The sequence below is a fragment of the Erpetoichthys calabaricus genome, chromosome 11 (genome assembly GCF_900747795.2).
Source record: "Erpetoichthys calabaricus chromosome 11, fErpCal1.3, whole genome shotgun sequence".
NCBI classification, from domain to species: Eukaryota; Metazoa; Chordata; class Cladistia; order Polypteriformes; family Polypteridae; genus Erpetoichthys; species Erpetoichthys calabaricus.
The window spans coordinates 67866255-67886988 of NC_041404.2; the positions used below are offsets into that span (position 1 = coordinate 67866255).

The 20734-nt window shown below is 37.5% G+C and overlaps 1 protein-coding gene across 1 annotated transcript in view; it reads right to left on the bottom strand.

Annotated features, from left to right (window-relative positions):
- plxnb3 (plexin B3) overlaps nucleotides 1-20734 on the bottom strand; it is a 249749-nt gene that overhangs the window by 18694 nt on the left and 210321 nt on the right. The window contains exons 30-34 of the mRNA XM_051933522.1: nucleotides 19887-20053; nucleotides 17484-17644; nucleotides 5989-6136; nucleotides 3376-3440; nucleotides 2739-2814 (exon numbers count right to left, since the gene is read on the bottom strand). Of these exons, the coding sequence (XP_051789482.1) occupies nucleotides 2739-2814; nucleotides 3376-3440; nucleotides 5989-6136; nucleotides 17484-17644; nucleotides 19887-20053 (617 nt within the window). The remainder of the gene's footprint in view (nucleotides 1-2738; nucleotides 2815-3375; nucleotides 3441-5988; nucleotides 6137-17483; nucleotides 17645-19886; nucleotides 20054-20734) is intronic.

Sequence of the window (20734 nt, forward strand, 5' to 3'; positions counted from 1 at the left end):
AGTCAGGGAGGCCGGCGCGTGCATGTGCATTACATTTCATGCTGACCAGGATTTATGTAGCGGAAGAAAGTGGAAGTTGGCGTATGCACAGATTTATGCATCTGGATTTTTCTGTGTATACATATTTCTGTTTTTGTCCGTATGCCATGTTTTAGAGTGAATTCTATGCACGGTATTATACATGAGGCCCCAGATGATCAAAGGAATATAGATAGATATAGATAGATATGAAATGTGCAATATGCAGACAGATATCCCCTTATTAATTTATTTTTTAACAAAAGTCCAACAAATAATATAACAAACATCCCATACCAATACATACCAGAATTGCTAAAATGATGGAAAAACTTCTGAATTAGCCAAAGATAAAACAAGTAGCCAAAGCCATAGTGAGGCATTATAAAGGCATATTGTCATTCTTATAAAAGAGCTCCAGTAGCATTTCTTAACACACATTTGCTGAATAATCCTTTGTCTGAAAGTGCTTAATACTAATGTGTCCGAGAAAGGATAAGAACATTGTTCATAATGGCACTCAGTTTTTTTTTCTTTCATTCTTTCCTTCACTACTACTTCCAGCAGATCAATAGTGTATCCCATAATTGAACCTCCCTTTCTAATCAGCTTGTTCATTTAGTGAATGATTTTACCATCCCAGCACACCACAGTGTAGAATATCACACTGGCCATCATACAGTTCTAGGACATGTAAAGGATGTTACTACCCTCATTAAAGGAGCACAGTCTCTCTTACAAAAAAAAGTATGTTGTGCTCTTTTTATATAGTTCCTCTGTGTTACCAGAACAGCCTATCACTGATGTGAACCCCCACATATCAGTAGCAGTGCACCTCCTTGATATTCACTAATGACCAGGCACAGAGGCTGTTTGGTGTGGCAAACGTTGGTATCCAGTTCCTTGAGTTTACTGAGGTTATCTCCTAACAGGGATGGCTTGATGGTATTGAGGGCACTGGAGAAATCAAAATTCTTTCTGCACCAATAAAGTTCTCCACCTGACTCTTATACTCTGTCTCATCCACCTTATCAACACACCCCATTAGTGCAGAATCATCTATGAATTTCTGCAAGTAACATGTCCTTGTGTTATATTTATAGTGCAAGGTGTACACAGTAAAGAGAAAAGGAGAAAGGATGGTTCCTCCAGTGTTGCTCAAATTCACATCAGAGATGCAGTCTGAGTCTCACAAACTGAGGTCTGCCTTTTTTTCCTTTAATCTGAAAATAACATCAAGTAGCTAGGGACTACAAGCAGGACCATCATCACCATTGTGTTATTTTGTGCATTGCCCCCTTTACCCTTTATGGCATTTTTTAAAAAAATATTTGTTGTGGTATTATCTTGAGATTAATCTGAATCTAATGCCATCAAACTGAGAAACTAACTCATGAAATTAGGAAATTAAGAAATTCCCAAACCACAAAATTCTGATGCCTTTATTTGTAACATTTGACTTTTTTCATATGCATTTTATTTTTTGTTAATTGTGCTTTAAAATTAAACATAAAAAGATGCACTTACTGACTGAGTCTAAGATTGGAATGGGAGTCCACTGACTTTATGTAAAGGTTTTCAGAATAGCTGAAGTCTAAAGGATTCTCCTTCATCCTGGACTACTGCCCATCACTCAACTTTAAAGAAAAATGCAACTCTTTTTTTGAATTATGAACATAGGGCTGCTGTTTGATAAGCTACGTAACGCAAGGGCTACATTCTGACCATGACACAAAACGTGTACTCTGTGCTAACCACTTCAAGAATCTGTTACGAAACATGAATTACTATACACACAAAAAACATTCTGAAGGTACACAGGGCAAAACCATTCCTTAATATATAGCACATTTTGTTGAATAAAATAGAATTCTGGCTTCCATCACTCACCAGCTTAATTTTTCACGTTATAAACGGTTATATGTTCTCGATATTGCCCATCATGTCTATTTTTGAATATACAGACTATCCTTAAGAGTATAGAGTCTGATGTTTTTATTTATTTGCTCATTGTCATAAAAATAAAATCTGTTTTCAACAAAAAAATTTTTTTAATGAATACTAAAATAATTTTTCATAATCATTCAAAGGTCTAATGCACCATACATTTAAATATTGGACTATACTAAGTATGTGTAATGCAGATAAATGTATTACACAACTTATTTTCACAAAATAACTTAAAACATACAATTTGTTTTTGGCTTTCTTGTTCCAATTTATGGTAATGGCTGCCAGCGCCTACCTAGAAGCACGGTCACAAGACAACTAACCTTGCTCTGCATTCACTTAAAATGGACTGCTTTAGCCACCCTGGTTTGTAAGGAGGGGTAAAAAAAAAAAAAAAAAAAAAAAAGTCTCCAGCAACAGAAGAAATGGTACAATCTGACTTGAGCATATTGCACAGAAAGAGGAAACACTCAAATACATTACATTCAGTGTATTGCAGTGTATTGTACAACTGCACCATCAAAGAAGAAAACAATTTTTGGTGTGTAATGGCTAATTGTAGGCAGTACTTTGACACCAAGACCAGTTCCAACATTTGCTTATTCAAATAATGAAATGGTTTGTGCTGCTTAAGATAATGGAAATGGTGAAGACAAATGAAAGTCACTTCTTCAAAATTAAAAATCTAGAGTATCATCCTTCAAGATTTTTGAAACACAACATGTTAGTTAATCATTTTGGTATTCCCTTGAAGTTCTCTCCTTACTTACCCTTGAGAGCTCAGCAAGACCAGAGTTCATCTCCTGATAACACCCTGAGCTGGTAGAACGAATATCTCTGTAGTACCTAATACAAATTCAGAAATTCCAGTTTACTCAAATTTATTCAGAAAGGTGCATACATTTACTAGTGTAATTAAAGCTCACACAAGATTACAAAATACAGTTGGTATAAACACAGGAAAAAAACCCTACTTGGATTACAGGTGACAAATGTTTGAAGATGGTCCATTCCCTGAAAAACGATTTAAAATACTAAACTCACAAAGGCAAACTTTCAGTCTTTCGGTGTAACTAAAGGTACTTGTAAACAAGTCAAATACAGTAAGCACTGTGAATGATTTACTACCATACATTTTTGTTTGAATTCATCTTTAGAATTAACTGCTTAATAATCTATAGATGTGACTTTTTTCCACAATGAAATGTCAATATTCCAGCTGTACAAACTGAAACAATTCTAGCATTACCAGTTTTTCAAAGAACAAGTCTACTAGTCTCTGGAGCGGTGGCACACACTAACCTGGTGTGATTTCTTGAGCACATTTAATTACTTCTTGCAAGAAAAAGTTTCAGAAACAGCAACATTTGTATCATTTTTATAATTTCAATAAAATAAATGACTTACTTCTCAACCAGCTTTTTGTAGCGTGGGATTTCTCTAGCATACAGTAGTTTATTAACAGGTGAGTCCTATACAAAAAACAAAATTACTTAACACAGCAAACAGGCAAAGTTCTTAAAAAAACCCACATTGTATGGCAATAGCCATCACAGATATCAAGCTACCTTGAGGCAGAATTAGAAAATTTGAGTGGAGATCCATAATTGACATAACTTACACACAATATCGAGACTTGACTAAGTTTGAATTGATCAAATTATGTGAAAACAAAACTGCAAAAAAGGGGAAGTGTTTTGTTTTAGCTGGGTCAACAATATGAATTTTACTCATCACAACTAAAGTAATAAAATACAGTTAGTAATCATCTGCTATGTATGGCTATAATCACTCCGTGTGGTACTTCACAGAAATAGACTCAAAACATTTTAGAGGGCAGGGAGAGATATCTTTTATATTCAGATACAATAATTTTTTTACTAAATTTTGTGGTTGTTGACTTTCACCGCATCAGAAAGTCTCTATGTCCAGTGACTATTCAAGGAATGGATGCAGATGTGGTGCATTCCTACAGATACATGGGGAAGCACATCAGTGACAAGTAGGACTGGTCTCTCAACACAAAGGAACTATATATAAAAAAAGACAGAGCAAGCTCTTTTTTCTTAAAGAGACTGTGTTCCTTTAATGTTTATAATGACTTCATTCACAAATTCTACTACTCTGTGATGGCCAGTGCAGTTTTCAATGCTCTGGTGTGCTGGGCCAGTAATATCACTTCAAGAGAGGCCCACCAAATTAACAAACTAATTAAGAGGACATACTCAGTTATGTGACACACTGAAGGTAGTAGCAAAGGTGACAATTAAAACAAAACTAAATGTAATTATGAACAATGCTGTACATTCTGTCTCTGCCGCACTAACAATGAGGACTTTCAGCCAATTACATTTTTTGCAGAAGTGTGTCAAGAAACGCTACTGGGGCTCTTTCATACCAACAACAATAAACCTATATAATGCCTCACTGTGTATCGTGAATTAGTTAATGATTTAAAGGTATTTTATTTGATATGTATGCATATGCTAATAAAATCATAACATATTTTGTGAGGTGTCATATCTTATTTGTTTAAGCAATAATCTAACGTAAGACATTTTAAGATTATGTAAATGTAGTAGGCAGTTTTTTATAATCCCAAACACTTTGCAAACTAGTGTGACCAATCGACTGCGGTGGTCTAGAAGTACAAATTGTGACTTGTTATGTGAGCCAATGATTAATTTTCCTACTTCTTCGGTTGCAAATATCTTTTTGATGATAACAAGGAGAAAAGTACCTTTTAACTGTGTTATATTTGGAATTTTTAAAAAATATGTTTTAAATGGTACTTTTTATACAAGTCAAGCACAGAAATATCATGGAAATTGATCAATGGATATTTCAGTTGCCAAAAGAATATATATAACTATTTTTGATATTTTATCTCAAGGGTCAGGAAACCCAGTCTTCTCAATTCCATGAGCTGGACAATATTTAATTTAAAAAATGTTTATTTGTATACACATAAATACTTGCATATCTGTGTAGTACACACACTGCAGCAATTGTTGGGAATGAGGCACTGAGAAGTCCACATCATCTCTCCCTGAGCCACAACACGCAGTGCTAACAATATCATCCCAGTTTAGCTGTGGATGATAATTTAATATGATACTTTCTAAGATAACTTTATTATAAGTACTGTAATGATGACAAAAATAATACACATTTTACATCATTATATATATGCATTAGCACGGTATGCTAGTGGTTAGAATCTTGGGTGTGAATCCTTGGCCAAGTACTCTCTTGCATTTCCTCCATGTGTCTGTGGGTTTCTATTGGTTCCACCCACATTATAAAGATGTGACACTAAACTCTTTTGGCTCATTATGAGTAAGTGTAAGTGCATGATTGAATATGCAGTGCAATATACTGACATCTTGCCCAGAACTGGTTTCTGTTTTGACCCTTATTATTAATGCATCTAAAAATAATAAACATGTGGTACAGCGACATGGCCATTGAAGTTTAAACTAAATTTGCGGCAAATCAATCCAAATCTTCAAATCCCTCTTTGATCCATGGGCAGTCACTTAATGTGTCTGGTTTGAATTAAAATCATTTAACCTGAATTAGCTTTATGTAAAGTGACTATATATTTCTGTCATTTATATGTCTGACAGTTTTTACAAAATTCATTGTGCTTCATATAGATTGTATATTACTATTTCATATAAATATCTTGTGTTTTGCTTACATTGCTCTAAACAAAGAAATATACAAGCTTAAATAATTGTTGCCACAAGAGGCTCTAGCTCCCACAAACTAGAGCATCTGAGGCTTGCTGCGGAAAATGTGCTCCCACAGAATGATTTCATTGTTGTCAGTAGTCGAAAATGATGACTAGTTTTTCCTTGCGATAGTCAGGACTATAGAAAGTAGTCGTTCATAATCTAATGCAGAGAGTGATTTTTTTTTGATAATACAGGAACGCCACCTAAATGAACATGATGCTTCAACACAATCCTGCTGAATATACCAATTCAACTATAAAGCAAAGCATCAGGTACTCACACGGCCCACTTTATGTTCTGATGTGGTGCAGGAGTCAATGAAGGTCTGGGCGATGACTGATAGGATAGCATCAACATTGTCAGACACTTGAACATCAAAGATGAATTGTGGGTTCTTTAGGATGTTAACCCAAAATCTCAAAGGGAGACTAAATTAAGGGTACAAAGAACAATTCATAAGGATTTAATATTATAACCAGTCTGCCACAATAAGAATACTGTTAAAAGTGGACACAAATCACCATACTCATCTACTCATGTCATCTTCACAGAAAACAGTCTCAAGCTTTTTGATCAAGTGTTTAATGCAGAAATGTTTAGATTAACCATTTTTCAATGTTTTTACTTGTACAAAAAGAGACGAAAGAAGTTGAGAACTGTTGCTTAGCATATTTACCTTTAACAAACCCATAATAATGAATGTAGCTATGCTAACAAAATTTCTAATACTTATCAAAATTTACACACACACAAAATCTTATCCTGTGTATATACAATAACTATCAGTTGACAAATTAATTTACTGAACAGTACATTTTTGAAGGTGAGAACATTAAGTTTTTGAATATAGCAGTGAGATCCATTTGCAAAAAAGCAGTCCCAGAAAGTGGTTTTGACATAATAAAAAGATAATACAATATGCCCACTGTTGGTCATGTGAAGTGATTTTGATATAAGGCAGCTAAAGGGCTTGAGTAAGGGCAGTTCCGAGTCATAGCAGGATGTGGCAAAGTGCACGGACTCTTCTCCCTTTCCTGTAGACCATTCATGGGAGATCCCACCTGGCCCTCTTGACGTCACTTCCAGGACCAAGCCTATGGAAGGAGACCTTGCCGGCTCTGGCCCCTGTGATGTCACATCCGGGCTCGAACCTATGGCTGAAGACCTTCATGAGCCCTACCCCTTTGATCTCACTTCCTGTCTTCCCCTTTAAAAGTCCACACCTTTTCCCTATTCCCTCAGTTCTGTTTTGGACTCAGTTTTATGCACAGCAGTACTATCATTTAAACGTAAATTTGCAGCCAGGAAACCAAATATTCGGGTGGCTGCCCCAAACCTTGCTATGGCTCTTTGTGGCTTTTGTGACAACACACACAGAGATCATTCAAAAAGTGTGCAGAACGGGTCAGAACGGGTCTGAAAACTTTGTGAATCAATTGTGTGTGTATGTTTGTATATATGTGTTTATAAACAAACACCACTAGCCTTGTAAGCCACACAAACTGCATGCTGTACAAAGCATGAAATGTCATTTGTAACATGGAATTACAAGACACAGCAGTACTGCAAAGACAAAAAATATTATTTTAGGTATGAAAGGGGAAAAGTACTTGGTTTACAGTAAATTATGTTCTTAATGTTGTAGCAATGTTTTTTTTTTTTTAGACATGGCTTTCTTTTCCTGCAATATCATAAAAATATTTCTTAAATCTATAAGGTGGAGTGGGGCATATTAACTAAATGTGTTTTATAAAGTCAAAAATTAGCTTTTATTTTTATTAAATGCGCACACATTCTCAATAGATAGATAGACAGATAGATACTTTATTAATACCAAGGGGAAATTCACATACTCCAGCAGCACCTTACTGATACAAAAAACATACAGTATTAAAGATTGATAATAATGCAGGTAAAAACAGACAATAATTTTATATAATGTTAACGTTTACACCCCCCCCCCCCCCCGGGTGGAATTGAAAAGTCGCATAGTTTGGGGGAGGAACGATCTCCTCAGTCTGTCAGTGTAGCAGGACGGTGACAGCAGTCTGTTGCTGAAGCTGCTCCTCTGTCTGGAGATGACACTGTTTAGTGGATGCAGTGGATTTTCAATAATTGATTGGAGCCTGCTGAGCGCCCTTCGCTCTGCCACAGATGTCAAACTGTCTAGCTCCATGCCAACAATAGAGCCTGCCTTCCTCACCAGTTTGTCCAGGCGTGAGGTGTCTTTCTTCTTAATGCTGCCTCCCCAGCACACCACCGCGTAGAAGAGGGTGCTCGCCACAACCATCTGATAGAACATCTGCAGCATCTTATTGCAGATGTTGAAGGACGCCAGCCTTCTAAAGTAAGTATAATCGGCTCTGTCCTTTCTTACACAGAGCATCAATATTGGCAGTCTAATTTATCATCCAGCTGCACTCCCAGGTATTTATAGGTCTGCACCATCTGCACATAGTTACCTCTGATGATCACGGGGTCCATGAGGGGTCTGGGCCTCCTAAAATCCACCACCAGCTCCTTGGTTTTGCTGGTGTTCAGGTGTAGGTGGTTTGAGTCGCACCATTTAACAAAGTCCTTGATTAGGTTCCTATACTCCTCCTCCTGCCCACTCCTGATGCAGCCCACGATAGCAGTGTCATTAGCGAACTTTTGCATGTGGCAGGACTCAGAGTTGTGTTGGAAGTCCGATGTATATAGGCTGAACAGGATCGGAGAAAGTACAGTCCCTTGTGGCGCTCCTGTGTTGCTGACCACAATGTCAGATGTGCAGTTCCCAAGACGCACATGCTGAGGTCTGTCTTTAAGATAGTCCACGATCCATGCCACCAGGTATGAATCTACTCCCATCTCTGTCAGCTTGTCCCTAAGGAGCAGAGGTTGGATGGTGTTGAAGGCGCTAGAGAAGTCTAGAAACATAATTCTTACAGCACCACTGCCTCTGTCCAAGTGGGAGAGTGATCGGTGTAGCATATAGATGATGGCATCCTCCGCTCCCACCTTCTCCTGATATGCAAACTGCAGAGGGTCGAGGTGTGTTGAACCTGTGGCCTAAGGTGGTGAAGCAGCAGCCTCTCCATGGTCTTCATCACATGTGATGTCAGAGCAACAGGCCGGAAGTCATTCAGCTCACTAGGACGTGATACCTTTGGGACTGGGGTGATGCAAGATGTTTTCCAAAGCCTCGGGACTCTCCCCTGTTCCAGGCTCAGGTTGAAGATGCGCTGTAGAGGACCCCCCAGCTCCGATGAACAGACCTTCAACAGTCGTGGCGATACTCCATCTGGACCTGCTCCTTTGCTGGCACGAAGTCTCCTCAGCTCTCTGCTCACCTGCGCTGTTGTAATTATGGGTGGGGGATGTCTCTCCTATGCTGGTTCAGCAGAAGGATGTGGTGGAGGGTTGCAGTACTCTGAGGTGAGAGTGAGAGTGGATTAGGGTGGTCAAACCTGTTAAAGAAGTTGTTCATTTTGGTTTGCTCTCTTCACATCTCTCTCGATGGTGGTACCCCGCTTCAAGCTGCAGCCAGTGATGATCTTCATCCCATCCCACACTTCCTTCATGCTGTTATTCTGCAAACTTCTGCTCCAGCTTTCTCCTGTACTGCTCCTTCGCCGCCCTGAGCTGGACTCGGAGTTCCTTCTGCACGCGCTTGAGCTCATGCTGATCACCGTCTTTAACACTAGAGTTACCAGAGCCTACGAAAAAACTCGTATATCCGGCCCACCTAAATCGCTTCTTAAAACCTTTCTCACCTCTCCGCCAGCGTCTTTTGTCATCTAAATGTACTGATAAAGACAAGCTGCCAGCAGCCCGGCTATTCCATCCCCCCAACGACTTAGAACGTAAACAGGCTTTTCCCAGCTCTTGCCTTGATTGATTACCTGGGAGTGAAGTGGAGTTTTAGAGTCGAAATAATAAGATTGTTATTTGAAACACACGCATTTCATATGTGTTGCATTTCTACAGTAATCTGTGTAAACACATTGTTAAAACAGAAACGTGTTATATATTCTAGTAGCAATTGACAAAATGTAGGCATAAACTATATAATGTATGAAGCCTGAAGTCCAAATATCAAAGAAACACTTTCACAAAAGGTACAAAAAAAAGCCACCGCCAAAAAAACCCGCCTTAGTGTGAGACATTGACATGACTTAACTATCACTGCTTCCGTGGCGAAACAGTATCAGTCGCTGACTGGGAATCAGAAGGTCATGAGTTCGATCCTACACAACTCCCTTTTGAAAAGTGTTCTTATTTTCACTATTTTAGAATAAAAAGATACATTTGATTTCAGTCTGTAACAGCTGGTGTAATTTATGATATTTGTAAAGGTTAGCTTTAGTTTTTTAAAATTCAATTTTCATTGTCTCAGTCGCGTTCAGGATCCATCCCTACCGCCCCCCACCTGACACTGCTGTTTTTACATAAAGACGCCCTTATAGTATTGCAGTGTATCACGATACATACGACCGCGTGTTTTTTTCCCTCAGTATTGCCAGTCCCCACGTGTTGCCGTATGCTGTTTCTTTTGTACTCCAGGACATGCAGAGGAAAGCATAGTAAAGAGCAGTAACTTCAGCGCTATATGTTGATGTAAAAGTATAACAAAACAAGTGCACTTTTATTCAAGACAATAACCGAAGAAAAAAGAAAGCAAGTTACAGTAGGTGGAATGCTAAGAACTGCTGATTTCAATTCTGTGCTATATAACTGTTAACATTTGAATCTGATGATTGCATATAGCGCTGTCTGATTTAGTGTGCGCAAGAACATGCAGGGTATGGAGGAATATTTTGGACAAAATTAAATAAATAAACGCGCAAATAAATTAAAGTTCTGTGAAATGTGAGCATAAATAAATGTATCATGAAATGAAGCCTTAATAAATAAATGTGCCATGAAATGAGAGCATAAATAAATAAATGTGTCACGAAATATGTTTTTTGTTGCTTATTTATTTATTTCATTTTGTCCGTAACATTCCTCCAAACCATCATGAAATACGACTTGAAATAAAACTGTCACTTTCACTCGTCAAAGTTGAGAGGGTGGGCTCTAACACACCCTCTAGTTATTGATTTGTTGAGTGTTACCTTCAGCCTAGAGTAATCGAACTATGAGCCATATGATTCTCAAGGTACCAAAGCGCATGCTTAAAGTTGTGCTTGTGAGTGTCCATGGCGAATATGACTGCTACAAAAAGTTGCCCAGAGTCGCTACGTGAAGCGGCAGTTTTAATTCAGGAAGCTCTAACCTCTTCATCCCCTCAGGAATCAGCACATGAGGTTTCAGCTGTAAGTGCCCCACTTGATAGCGAAGACCTACCCCCACTTTGTCGAGTACTCACTCTTACTCCTGTTCAAGATATACTACTGTATTTTAGGTGGCTGTGCTAATAGCGCTGTAAATTTGCAATAGTTATTTGTCTGCAAAATACAACCTGCCTACAAGTAAACAGAAAGACCTGACGGTAGCCACATCACAAACGAAATATCAGTTGCTGAATACTGAAGAGCTATTAAATCTAACAGAAATATTTTGTGAATGTCGCACAATAGTTGAGTTGGAGCCATCATTTTATAAACATACTCGCCTCTTTATATTCACTTTGTTACACTAGCCAGGTTTCCATCCAAGGAGTTTTTGCGAAAAAATATTTAGCGCTTCAAATTTTTTTTACCGATATAGCCGATGGAAATGCTAATTATCGATAAAATGTTGTACATGTCGACATAATATTTTTCCGTTTAACTTTAGCGCATAAATTCTATATCGATACTTCAGATGTCGCAAAAACTACATTGGAAACAGTTTTTGTCGGAAAAAAGGGCTTTAACGCAAATAAATGTGTCACATTTTCATCACGTGCAATCAAAACGAGAATGGCGGAGCGGTTCGCATGGTCTGATGAAGAGAGTTTTTTTTTTTTTGATTAAACGTCGTTATTTTGTATTAATTCAAATTTCAGTTTTAATTAAAAACCTTAAGGGAAGCAGGTTAATTCAGTTGTTATCGCACTGTGAAGGGATGTTGAAAGGTAGGCTCACCTGTACAGATCTGCACAGCTGCATCATGGGCACTTCCAGGAGTGCCAACGCAAATGTCTCGTATCATGCACCTGTCATCAACAAGGGCCTGGAGAACAATAGATGGCCACCCTTTGCGATTAATGTAATCGCGGTAGCCTTCCGTCGGGGGAAGAATAGGCACAAGCGTGCCATCCAGCGCACCGTAAATCTGTGGCACAAGATGCACCAAGGAATTGCGGTATGCAATTTCATTGGCCTCCGCTTCAGTCGGAAGTCTGATATAACGCCGCATTAATTTTTCTTTAATAGCGATGCACACAGCATATACACATCGATGGACGGTAGTTTTACTAACCCCGAAAGTTTCTCCAACTACTCTATACTCGGCGCAGGTTGCCAGCTTGTAAAAGGGCGATGACAATCCGCTTTTGGGGTTGGAACCGGTGGTCGGTGGCAACCTGTGATGGGCGCAACATCAGGACTGATGAATCCACACAACATCTCAAACATCGGCCGTGTCATTATAAAATATTGCAGCCAGAGATTTTCTGTTAAGTCTCTCCACCACCTCCTCCAGAAGGTCTTATTCCGTCGTCTCTCCCATACCCGTGGGTTTCGTCGCACTGGGGGTACTTTCCTTCGAGCTCTAGGGCTATCAGACAAGCAACTGCTTCATTCTGCTGTCGTCTTCGGATATTATGTACAATTCCAATTATTTGTGAAACTGAAATAACAGTAAGCTGGCAAATTTCAAAAAACTGTCTGAATAATCTCTCCATTTCTTTGTTTCTTTGTTTAGTGGAGGGGGTTGTAACGTGGAAAACAAAAGGTAGATAATTTGCGACATATGTATGGAAACGGCTCAAGGGCAGATTTTTTTCGCGATACAACAAAAGTTATGCGACAGTTCGTTTTGGGGGGATGACGTCATCACGCACACCATTTTATCGATAAAAAGCCAGTTTGATGGAAACAGGCTGGAGACAGCAAATTTTTTTTACGTATATTCTGTTTGTCGATAACAAAACGTCGCAAAAAACTGGATGGAAACTTAATGAGTATAATTGAACAGTGGTTATCTTAAAATGCAGTTTTCACCTACTGTCAAGTGATTTTGGTAGACTGAGAATGCAGAAATTAATTTGATGCAAAGGATGTGGAGGAAACAAAACAGGTTTATGTGCATTTTTAGGATAATAAACTTTAATATGAACAGTTGTTTTTCTTCTCACTTAACGGTATGTTATACACATATATTGTTGCAAGTGTTTGTTTTAGTACATTCAGTAACCCACAGCAGAAAGACTGTGGAAACAATTTTGAGTTAATTTTTCATGCTATTAAATAGCTTTCCGTTACTAATTTCCTATGTTGTTATGCATGTATTTTTCCTTGATTTCTCAATATGTGACTATTTCATTTTTTACTTTTTTCTTAATTATTTTTCTATGTTTACCAATATGTTCTATTTTCTTATATCACATTGTTTATATTTTTCATGTAATTGTATTTTTTATTCTATGTAATTGTTAGTCTACTACCTTTGCCTTTTTCTGCTTTTTCTACCACTTTTTTATATATAAAAATTTGATTCATTTTCATTTCAGTTTGTATTCTCATACAATTGGTTTCTGGGGTTTTTTTTGTTGTTGTTTTACCTGTTTTTCCCCCCCTTTTTCGTAATTAAACAACACCTTTCTTTGTTTTTCACCACCCCCCATAATTACTGTTTAAAGTAGGTTTTAAACATTTATTTATACTCTCTCTCTCTTTCTCTAAGACCTGTGGTTCCTTTGCAGTTTAGTGAGCATATTTTTTATACAGTGTTTCCTGGTATCCTGATTCAGTTTTACCCTTCTGTAGTTATTTGTAGTATGTTGCTACTTCTAGCTTTCCTAAACAATCCTCAAAACATGGTGCCCACATTCCAGAAAGGATGATTCTCCTCTACATTTAACTGGGGCTTTCAGTGTTGCAGTGAAGAAATACAGTGATGCGCACATTTATTGAACACATTCAATTTTATCTTGTTAAAAACTATATTGCTGCATGTCAAAAATTAAATGTGTTGCTTCTTTTAATTAACAGCAGAGGTAGCACGGCTGTTTGCCCCCGTATGGGGGCTCAAACAACCCAAGGAGGCAATTTAGGTCTACTAGAAGGATGCCTTCTCCAAGCCTAGTACATCACATAATGTACACACATAATTTCTGTTGTCTAAGTGACCAGACTTCTACCAAAATACCAAGTGTGTTTGTCAAAGCAAGCCTTGCTGCCTCTGGACTTGGAGAAAAGAGGATCTCCTTCACAGGTATGTAATATTATTAGACCACAAATAAAGTAGCCCAGTTAACATAATGTAAAGTATGGAAGGAGAGAAATAATTTTGGTTTTGCAGAATAATGTCAGCAGTGTGAAAAGATCATAAATGTGAAATTACATGGTTAAGTAAAATGTGTGATATTTAATTCAAACTGGAACGTCGGTCTTCTTGCATTCTTCCATTTCTCTGCAACAATTCTCTCTCTGAAATATGTGATATCTTCGGCAGAATCCATTTCATCGGCAGTAGTAAGCATTTTTCTAATTAATTCTTGTGCTATCTCGTTTACTTCCATCTCACACACAGCCATGTTGAATTAGGCATAGCCAATCTACAGAAGTCGATTAACCAATCAATAACTAGATGGTGTGTTAGAGCCCACCCTCTCAACTTTGACGAGTGAAAGTGACAGTTTTATTTCAAGTCGTATTTCATGATGGTTTGGAGGAATGTTACGGACAAAATGAAATAAATAAATAAGCAACAAAAAATATATTTCGTGACACATTTATTTATTTATGCTCTCATTTCATGGCACATTTATTTATTAAGGCTTCATTTCATGATACATTTATTTATTTATGCTCACATTTCACAGAACTTTAATTTATTTGCGCATTTATTTATTTATTTAATTTTGTCCGAAATAGTCCTCCATAGCAGGTGGCCAGTTGCTGAGTGCTACAACGCACATTTTAAAAAAAGAAAGAGACAAATATATGTGACGTTTTGAAGAAATCATTTTATGACGCGAATAGTACCAATCAGAAAACATCGTCGAAGTAATGCAATATTATTTGAAAACGAACAGCGTCAGGTTGGGTGTGAAGTTATACTGGCGCTGTTTGAGTCAGATCAGAAGCTGAATAAGCTGAACAAGCTCATGTTCTGACTCTAAGTAAAAAAAGCACGACTGTTGAAGGTCTGTTCATCGGAGCTGGGGGGTCCTCTACAGCGCATCTTCAACCTGAGCCTGGAACAGGGGAGAGTCCTGAGGCTTTGGAAAACATCTTGCATCACCCCAGTCCCAAAGGTATCACGTCCTAGTGAGCTGAATGACTTCCGGCCTGTTGCTCTGACATCACATGTGATGAAGACCATGGAGAGGCTGCTGCTTCACCACCTGAGGCCACAGGTTCAACACGCCCTCGACCCTCTGCAGTTTGCATATCAGGAGAAGGTGGGAGCGGAGGATGCCATCATCTATATTTAACAATGTGTTTACACAGATTACTGTAGAAATGCAACACATATGAAATGCGTGTTTTCTAAATAACAATCTTATTATTTCTACTCTAAAACTCCACTTCACTCCTAGATATTCAATCAAGGCAAGAGCTGGGAAAAGCCTGTTTACGTTCTAAGTCGTTGGGGGGATGGAATAGCCGGCTGCTGGCAGCTTGTCTTTATCAGTACATTTAGATGACAAAAGACGCTGGCAGAGAGGTGAGAAAGGTTTTAAGAAGCGATTTAAGGTGGGCCGGATCTACGAGTTTTTTCGTAGGCTCTGGTAATTCTAGTGTTAAAAGCCCTTTTCTTCTGGTTCAAAAGGCCCTTGATGTCACTTGTAATCCATGGCTTGTTGTTAGCATAGCAGCGTACAGTTCTTACTGGAACTACAATGTCCATACAGAAGTTGATGTAATCGGTAGTGCAGTCAACAACCTCCTCAATGTTCTCACTATGTGATCTCTGCAGGATATCCCAGTCTGTAGTTCCAAAGCATTCTCTCAGAGCATTCTCAGCCTCCGGGGTCCACTTCCTGAATGAGCGTGTAGTTGTAGGTAGGACCCTCACTTTTGGTTTGTAGTGAAGCTGAAGCAGAACCAGGTTATGATCTGCTTTCCCAAACGCAGGCAGCGGGGTGGCGCTGTATGCATCTTTAACGTTTGCATACAGTAAATCAATAGTCTTATTTCCCCGGGTGTTACAGTCCACATACTGGGAGAAGGCAGGTAATGTTTTGTCCAGCGTCATATGGTTAAAGTCTCCAGAGATTAGCACAAGTGCCTCAGGGTGCTGCGTTTGTAATTTAGCAACAGCAGAATGGATGATGTCACTCGCTGTCTCCACATCCGCCCGAGGAGGGATGTAAACAATAACAACAATGACGTGCCCAAACTCTCTGGGCAAGTAATAGGGACGCAAACTTACGGCCAACAGTTCGATGTCCCTGCAACATGTGGAGACTTTGACGTTAATATGTCCAGAGTTACACCACCGTGTATTAACATAGAGAGCGAGTCCTCCTCCTTTGTGCTTCCCACAGGTACTTGCATCTCTGTCCGCTCTAACTGTGCTAAACCCAGGTAGCTCCACGTTAGCATCTGGGATGGTGGTAGTTAGCCATGTTTCACTAAAACACAACAAACTGCATTCTCTGTAGGTTCTGACATTTTTCACCAGTGCAGCCAGTTCGTCGATCTTATTTGAGATTGAGTTCACATTCCCCAGAATCACAGAAGGCACCGAAGGCTTAAAACGCCACTTTCTCGCAAGCAATATGCATACACCTAACAGCTGATTATAGTCAGTTAAATCAACTCGTTTTTCTTAATGACTGTGGGCCACAGAAAAAGATTTTATCTGAGATTTATGCAGAGCAGAATTTTATTTCTCTTTTCCCAGCTGATCTGCTTATGTTTATTAAATCACTTTTTTTTTTACTTTTTTGTATGATGATGTGTGTTTTGTTTTAGCTACATTACACCTGTATATGTATACAATGCTCTGAGCTTACTAATGTGAAGCATGATGCAACAACAGAATGAAATTTAGTTGAAATTATACCAGGACAAAGTAGTGCCCAAGCTTTAATTGTTCTTATAAAATTTCTTTGAAAAGTGAGTATGAAGTGTTTTTTTCTAATACAGAATACATCACTGACATCTGAAGGGTATTGGTCCTGGTACACACAGACCAGCTAAGAATGACCCTCCAAATGCATATTGTTCTCTAGCAATAAGAATTAAATGACTTGATTTTGTCATTTTCTGCATCAGTGTTAACTTGGTTCTAAAACAAACAAATGCTAGGTACTTGGAATTCATCCATTTTAATACAAATGTGCTAATCTTTGGCTATTTACAAAATCAGTATTGTAGAGTACTCCTTCCAGGCTTAGGCTATAAACTTTCTAAGTAACCCTTCTGTTTCTGAAAGCCTGAACTAATTGCTTTTTTCATTTATAAACTTTGCTTATAATGTCATTCAACAAACATTAATAAAAATTGTGCATACTCCTTAATATGATAAATATTACACATTTCCTGGTTTTACTCCAACAAACCAATTCACTTAAAGGTTCAAAGGTATAGAAGAATGCATTTTTTTTACTTAAAGTCAGTGCAAAAGTAAAAATATTTTTTTTACAGCATAAGGAAAAGCAGGTGACAAAACATGCATTAAATAGCACACCTATTTGTTTTCCAAATGTGAACAGTTTCTTCATCATCTATACCATGTTTCTCTGCCATTTCATCCAGGAAATCAAAGAAGTACCTGACAGCAATTGGTACAGGACAGTTTGTGCTAAGGATGGATTGAAAAACATCATCCACAAACTTCTGAAGAGTGCCCTGTGTTGAAAGAAGCATTGAAAAACAATATTTCTGTATGTATCTAACGTGAACATTTATTTCAGCATATTAAACAAAAAAAGAACACATTTAGTATTATATATTTAGCCCTAGTAAACTAATTCTAATTCTTGCTAGTTCATTTTCATACTCCCTTTTACATTTTTGTCAGCTTTAGAAAAAGACAAAAATGTGATTTCAAGTATCCCTTTTTAATTTTTTTTCTATACAATAATCTCTGAAGAATATATTTGTTTGTTTCTAAGTGTATTCATAAACTGCTTGTTCAATTGCAATGAAAACAAAATTCTGCAAATACATGGTTTTCTAAAAGAAATAAATAAAATTATCTGCAAAAGACATTTTTGCATAAATAGCTTAATAGGCCATTAAACTTAATAATAATTCATTACATTGTAGATGAGCAAACATCAAGCACATTAAAAAGACCCTTCACATAAATCTACTCTCTATATATAAAATCCTAAGCCTAAAAGTGCAATGATTTTGTGCAACGATTTTATGTCACTTTTTTGTCACGCTTTAAATCTGGCTTATTTTAAAACCTACATATATATGTTTGGTATCATTCTTTTCAGAATTTATCGAACTTTAATGTGATGTTGTTAGATTTTTAGATTCTCATTCCGTTTTTAAATTATAAACTAAAAAAATCAAGAACTCACATCCCAAGAGACTTAACCAAGAGTGCCAAGAGATTTAAGCACGCCCGGGGCTGGAAATAAAAGACAAAGAGTAGGACAGCTGCTGTACAGGCTTTTAAATGTTTGAAGCACCACGCGAGATGCAGATCATGCAGCATAGCAACGGAAGCATGCCAGCAGCTGATCGAGCAAAGAGGATGTAAAAAATAAAAAAAAAAAACAAAAAAAAAAACTATTTTTTTCCCATTGTATCACCGTTTAAGAGGGGGTTTTGGAGGAGTGACAGTATCTCCTTGGGGTTCCCCCATTTACAATGCGAGCGGCAGACTGGCCGCAACTGGGGGTTGGGCGCCAAGGGGGCTTGCCCCCCTAGTAAAACTATAAAAAAAAAAAAAAAAAAAAAAGGAATCACAATCCATAATAAAGACAAACATTTACAATGCAATAAACTTCAAAATAGCTGTTTATACTTATTACCATACATTTCATCATGAGAAGTTCTTCTGCAAAATGTCTAAAAATGTCAATGTGTAATATTTTTTCAGTTTACTTTTCAAAGAGACATGTTTGGGATAACCCATCTGTCATGACTGGTTTATATCCACCTTGACGCATGATGGACAATACTCATTACTGCTATTAAAAATTGTGCCTGCCCTATCCATACAGGTTTAATCATATAGCCTTGTTTTCAAGCAAAACAGTTTAATGATATGTGTCTTAATAACATCAGCAACAGAGCTTCCTGCATCTGATTTTTCTTTATACAGAGGTCTTAAAATTGCAAAATAAATGATATAAGTAGATAGTTCCACAATCTGAACACTATTTTCTATTTGCTTTTTTTTTAGTAGCCTTCTGTTGTGTAATCTTGGAATTATTTGGATCATAACAGGATCATACAGTTATTATATCTGGCTTTTTGTTAAAAGGAACTCATGTCTGATTTCAAGTTTTCTATAGAACAGTGTTAACGTACAACACAGCATGACACTTTGTAGGGGCCTCAATTTCTACAAACAGGTTAAATAGTGTTACTTTTTTATAGGGTATGTAGTGTTATAAAATAATGAACCACAGTTTGACCCAGTTGCAATAAACTGTTCACACTAGAGCTGAAGAAAGCGAGACATACTCTGTTACCTTCCAAAAAAACAAAGCCCACTACAGAAATGTTTATTGGGTGTAATTAAAATTATTTCTGGAAGGATGCAGGTCTCCTCAGACTCATGCCATTATCAAAAAGTACATAAGCCATGCTCAGTTTGCAAACTACCCAAATGTGACAAGGATCTAAGGGACATGAGCAGAAACAGTAATGCTTATGAACATATGTCAAACATCAGTCTGTTTAATTATCCTATCCTCAATTTATCCAGAGCCCATCTTTTTTATTTAACTTAGATGAAGTCAAAAAACACATGCATGCTAAAAGGTCCACATTGCTATGCAGTTTTCTTGACCATTTTACAAAATTATGACAATATCAGAATATCTTTAAACCTGAATAATCCCAAAACATCCTCTGCATTCTCATTCCACAAACAGTAGAAAAAGGCAACATTTCATGTGCCTACCTTCATTGATAATAACCTTGTTAGAAAAATCTCTGGAATGGCTTTTGCCCGTTCTCGCTCCCGAAGACTACTCCTCCTATGCTTTGGAATCTCTGGCTCCTCAGTAGATTTAACCAAATGCCACAGCTTCACACCACCATCTTCCCCATCCTCCAGCATAGGGGTCTCTGAGGAAAGATATGCATTAGCATTAATCATGACAAAGACTAAAATCATTATAGAATAAGACACTTGCATATAAGGTTAACTATATAGGGACTGTAAAAGCTAAGATCATTTCAGCTATGAATGTATATAAAAATAAATGTGGAGAAAATGTAAGACAACCACAAACACATGAAAAGAAATTTAACAATAGCAATGTGTGTTAATAAAATTTCTTGAGTAGATTAAATTAATTATCCTGAGCAGGGTCATATATTTCCATCCTTTTAATAAAACACATTAATACGTACAATAATTTGTAGCCCTGAAAAAACGGTCCTTTAAAACGATTCTCTTTTCTCTGACCATGATACAAAACATAATTCATAGGCAGCAGATAGCAAGCAAGTAGACATGTCACAGGTGAGCCGCCAGTCTTCAAATGTTTTTAATGTCGTAAGTTAAATTTCCCTAGAAAAATGCTGAAGGAGGGCAGCTTATATTGCATTCGGATTGTTCTTAATATTACAAGAACATTATTTACAAACTCTTAAGATGTCATGTTGGTTAGGCTAAAAGAGTAGTAGTGGTTGTGTCTAAAGAGTAGGGCTGCAGTTCAATTAAAAAAAATTTTATTGCAAGTAATCGAATCGAAATATATCATATTTCCTTCAAGCACATTAAGAAACAAAAACATAAAATAC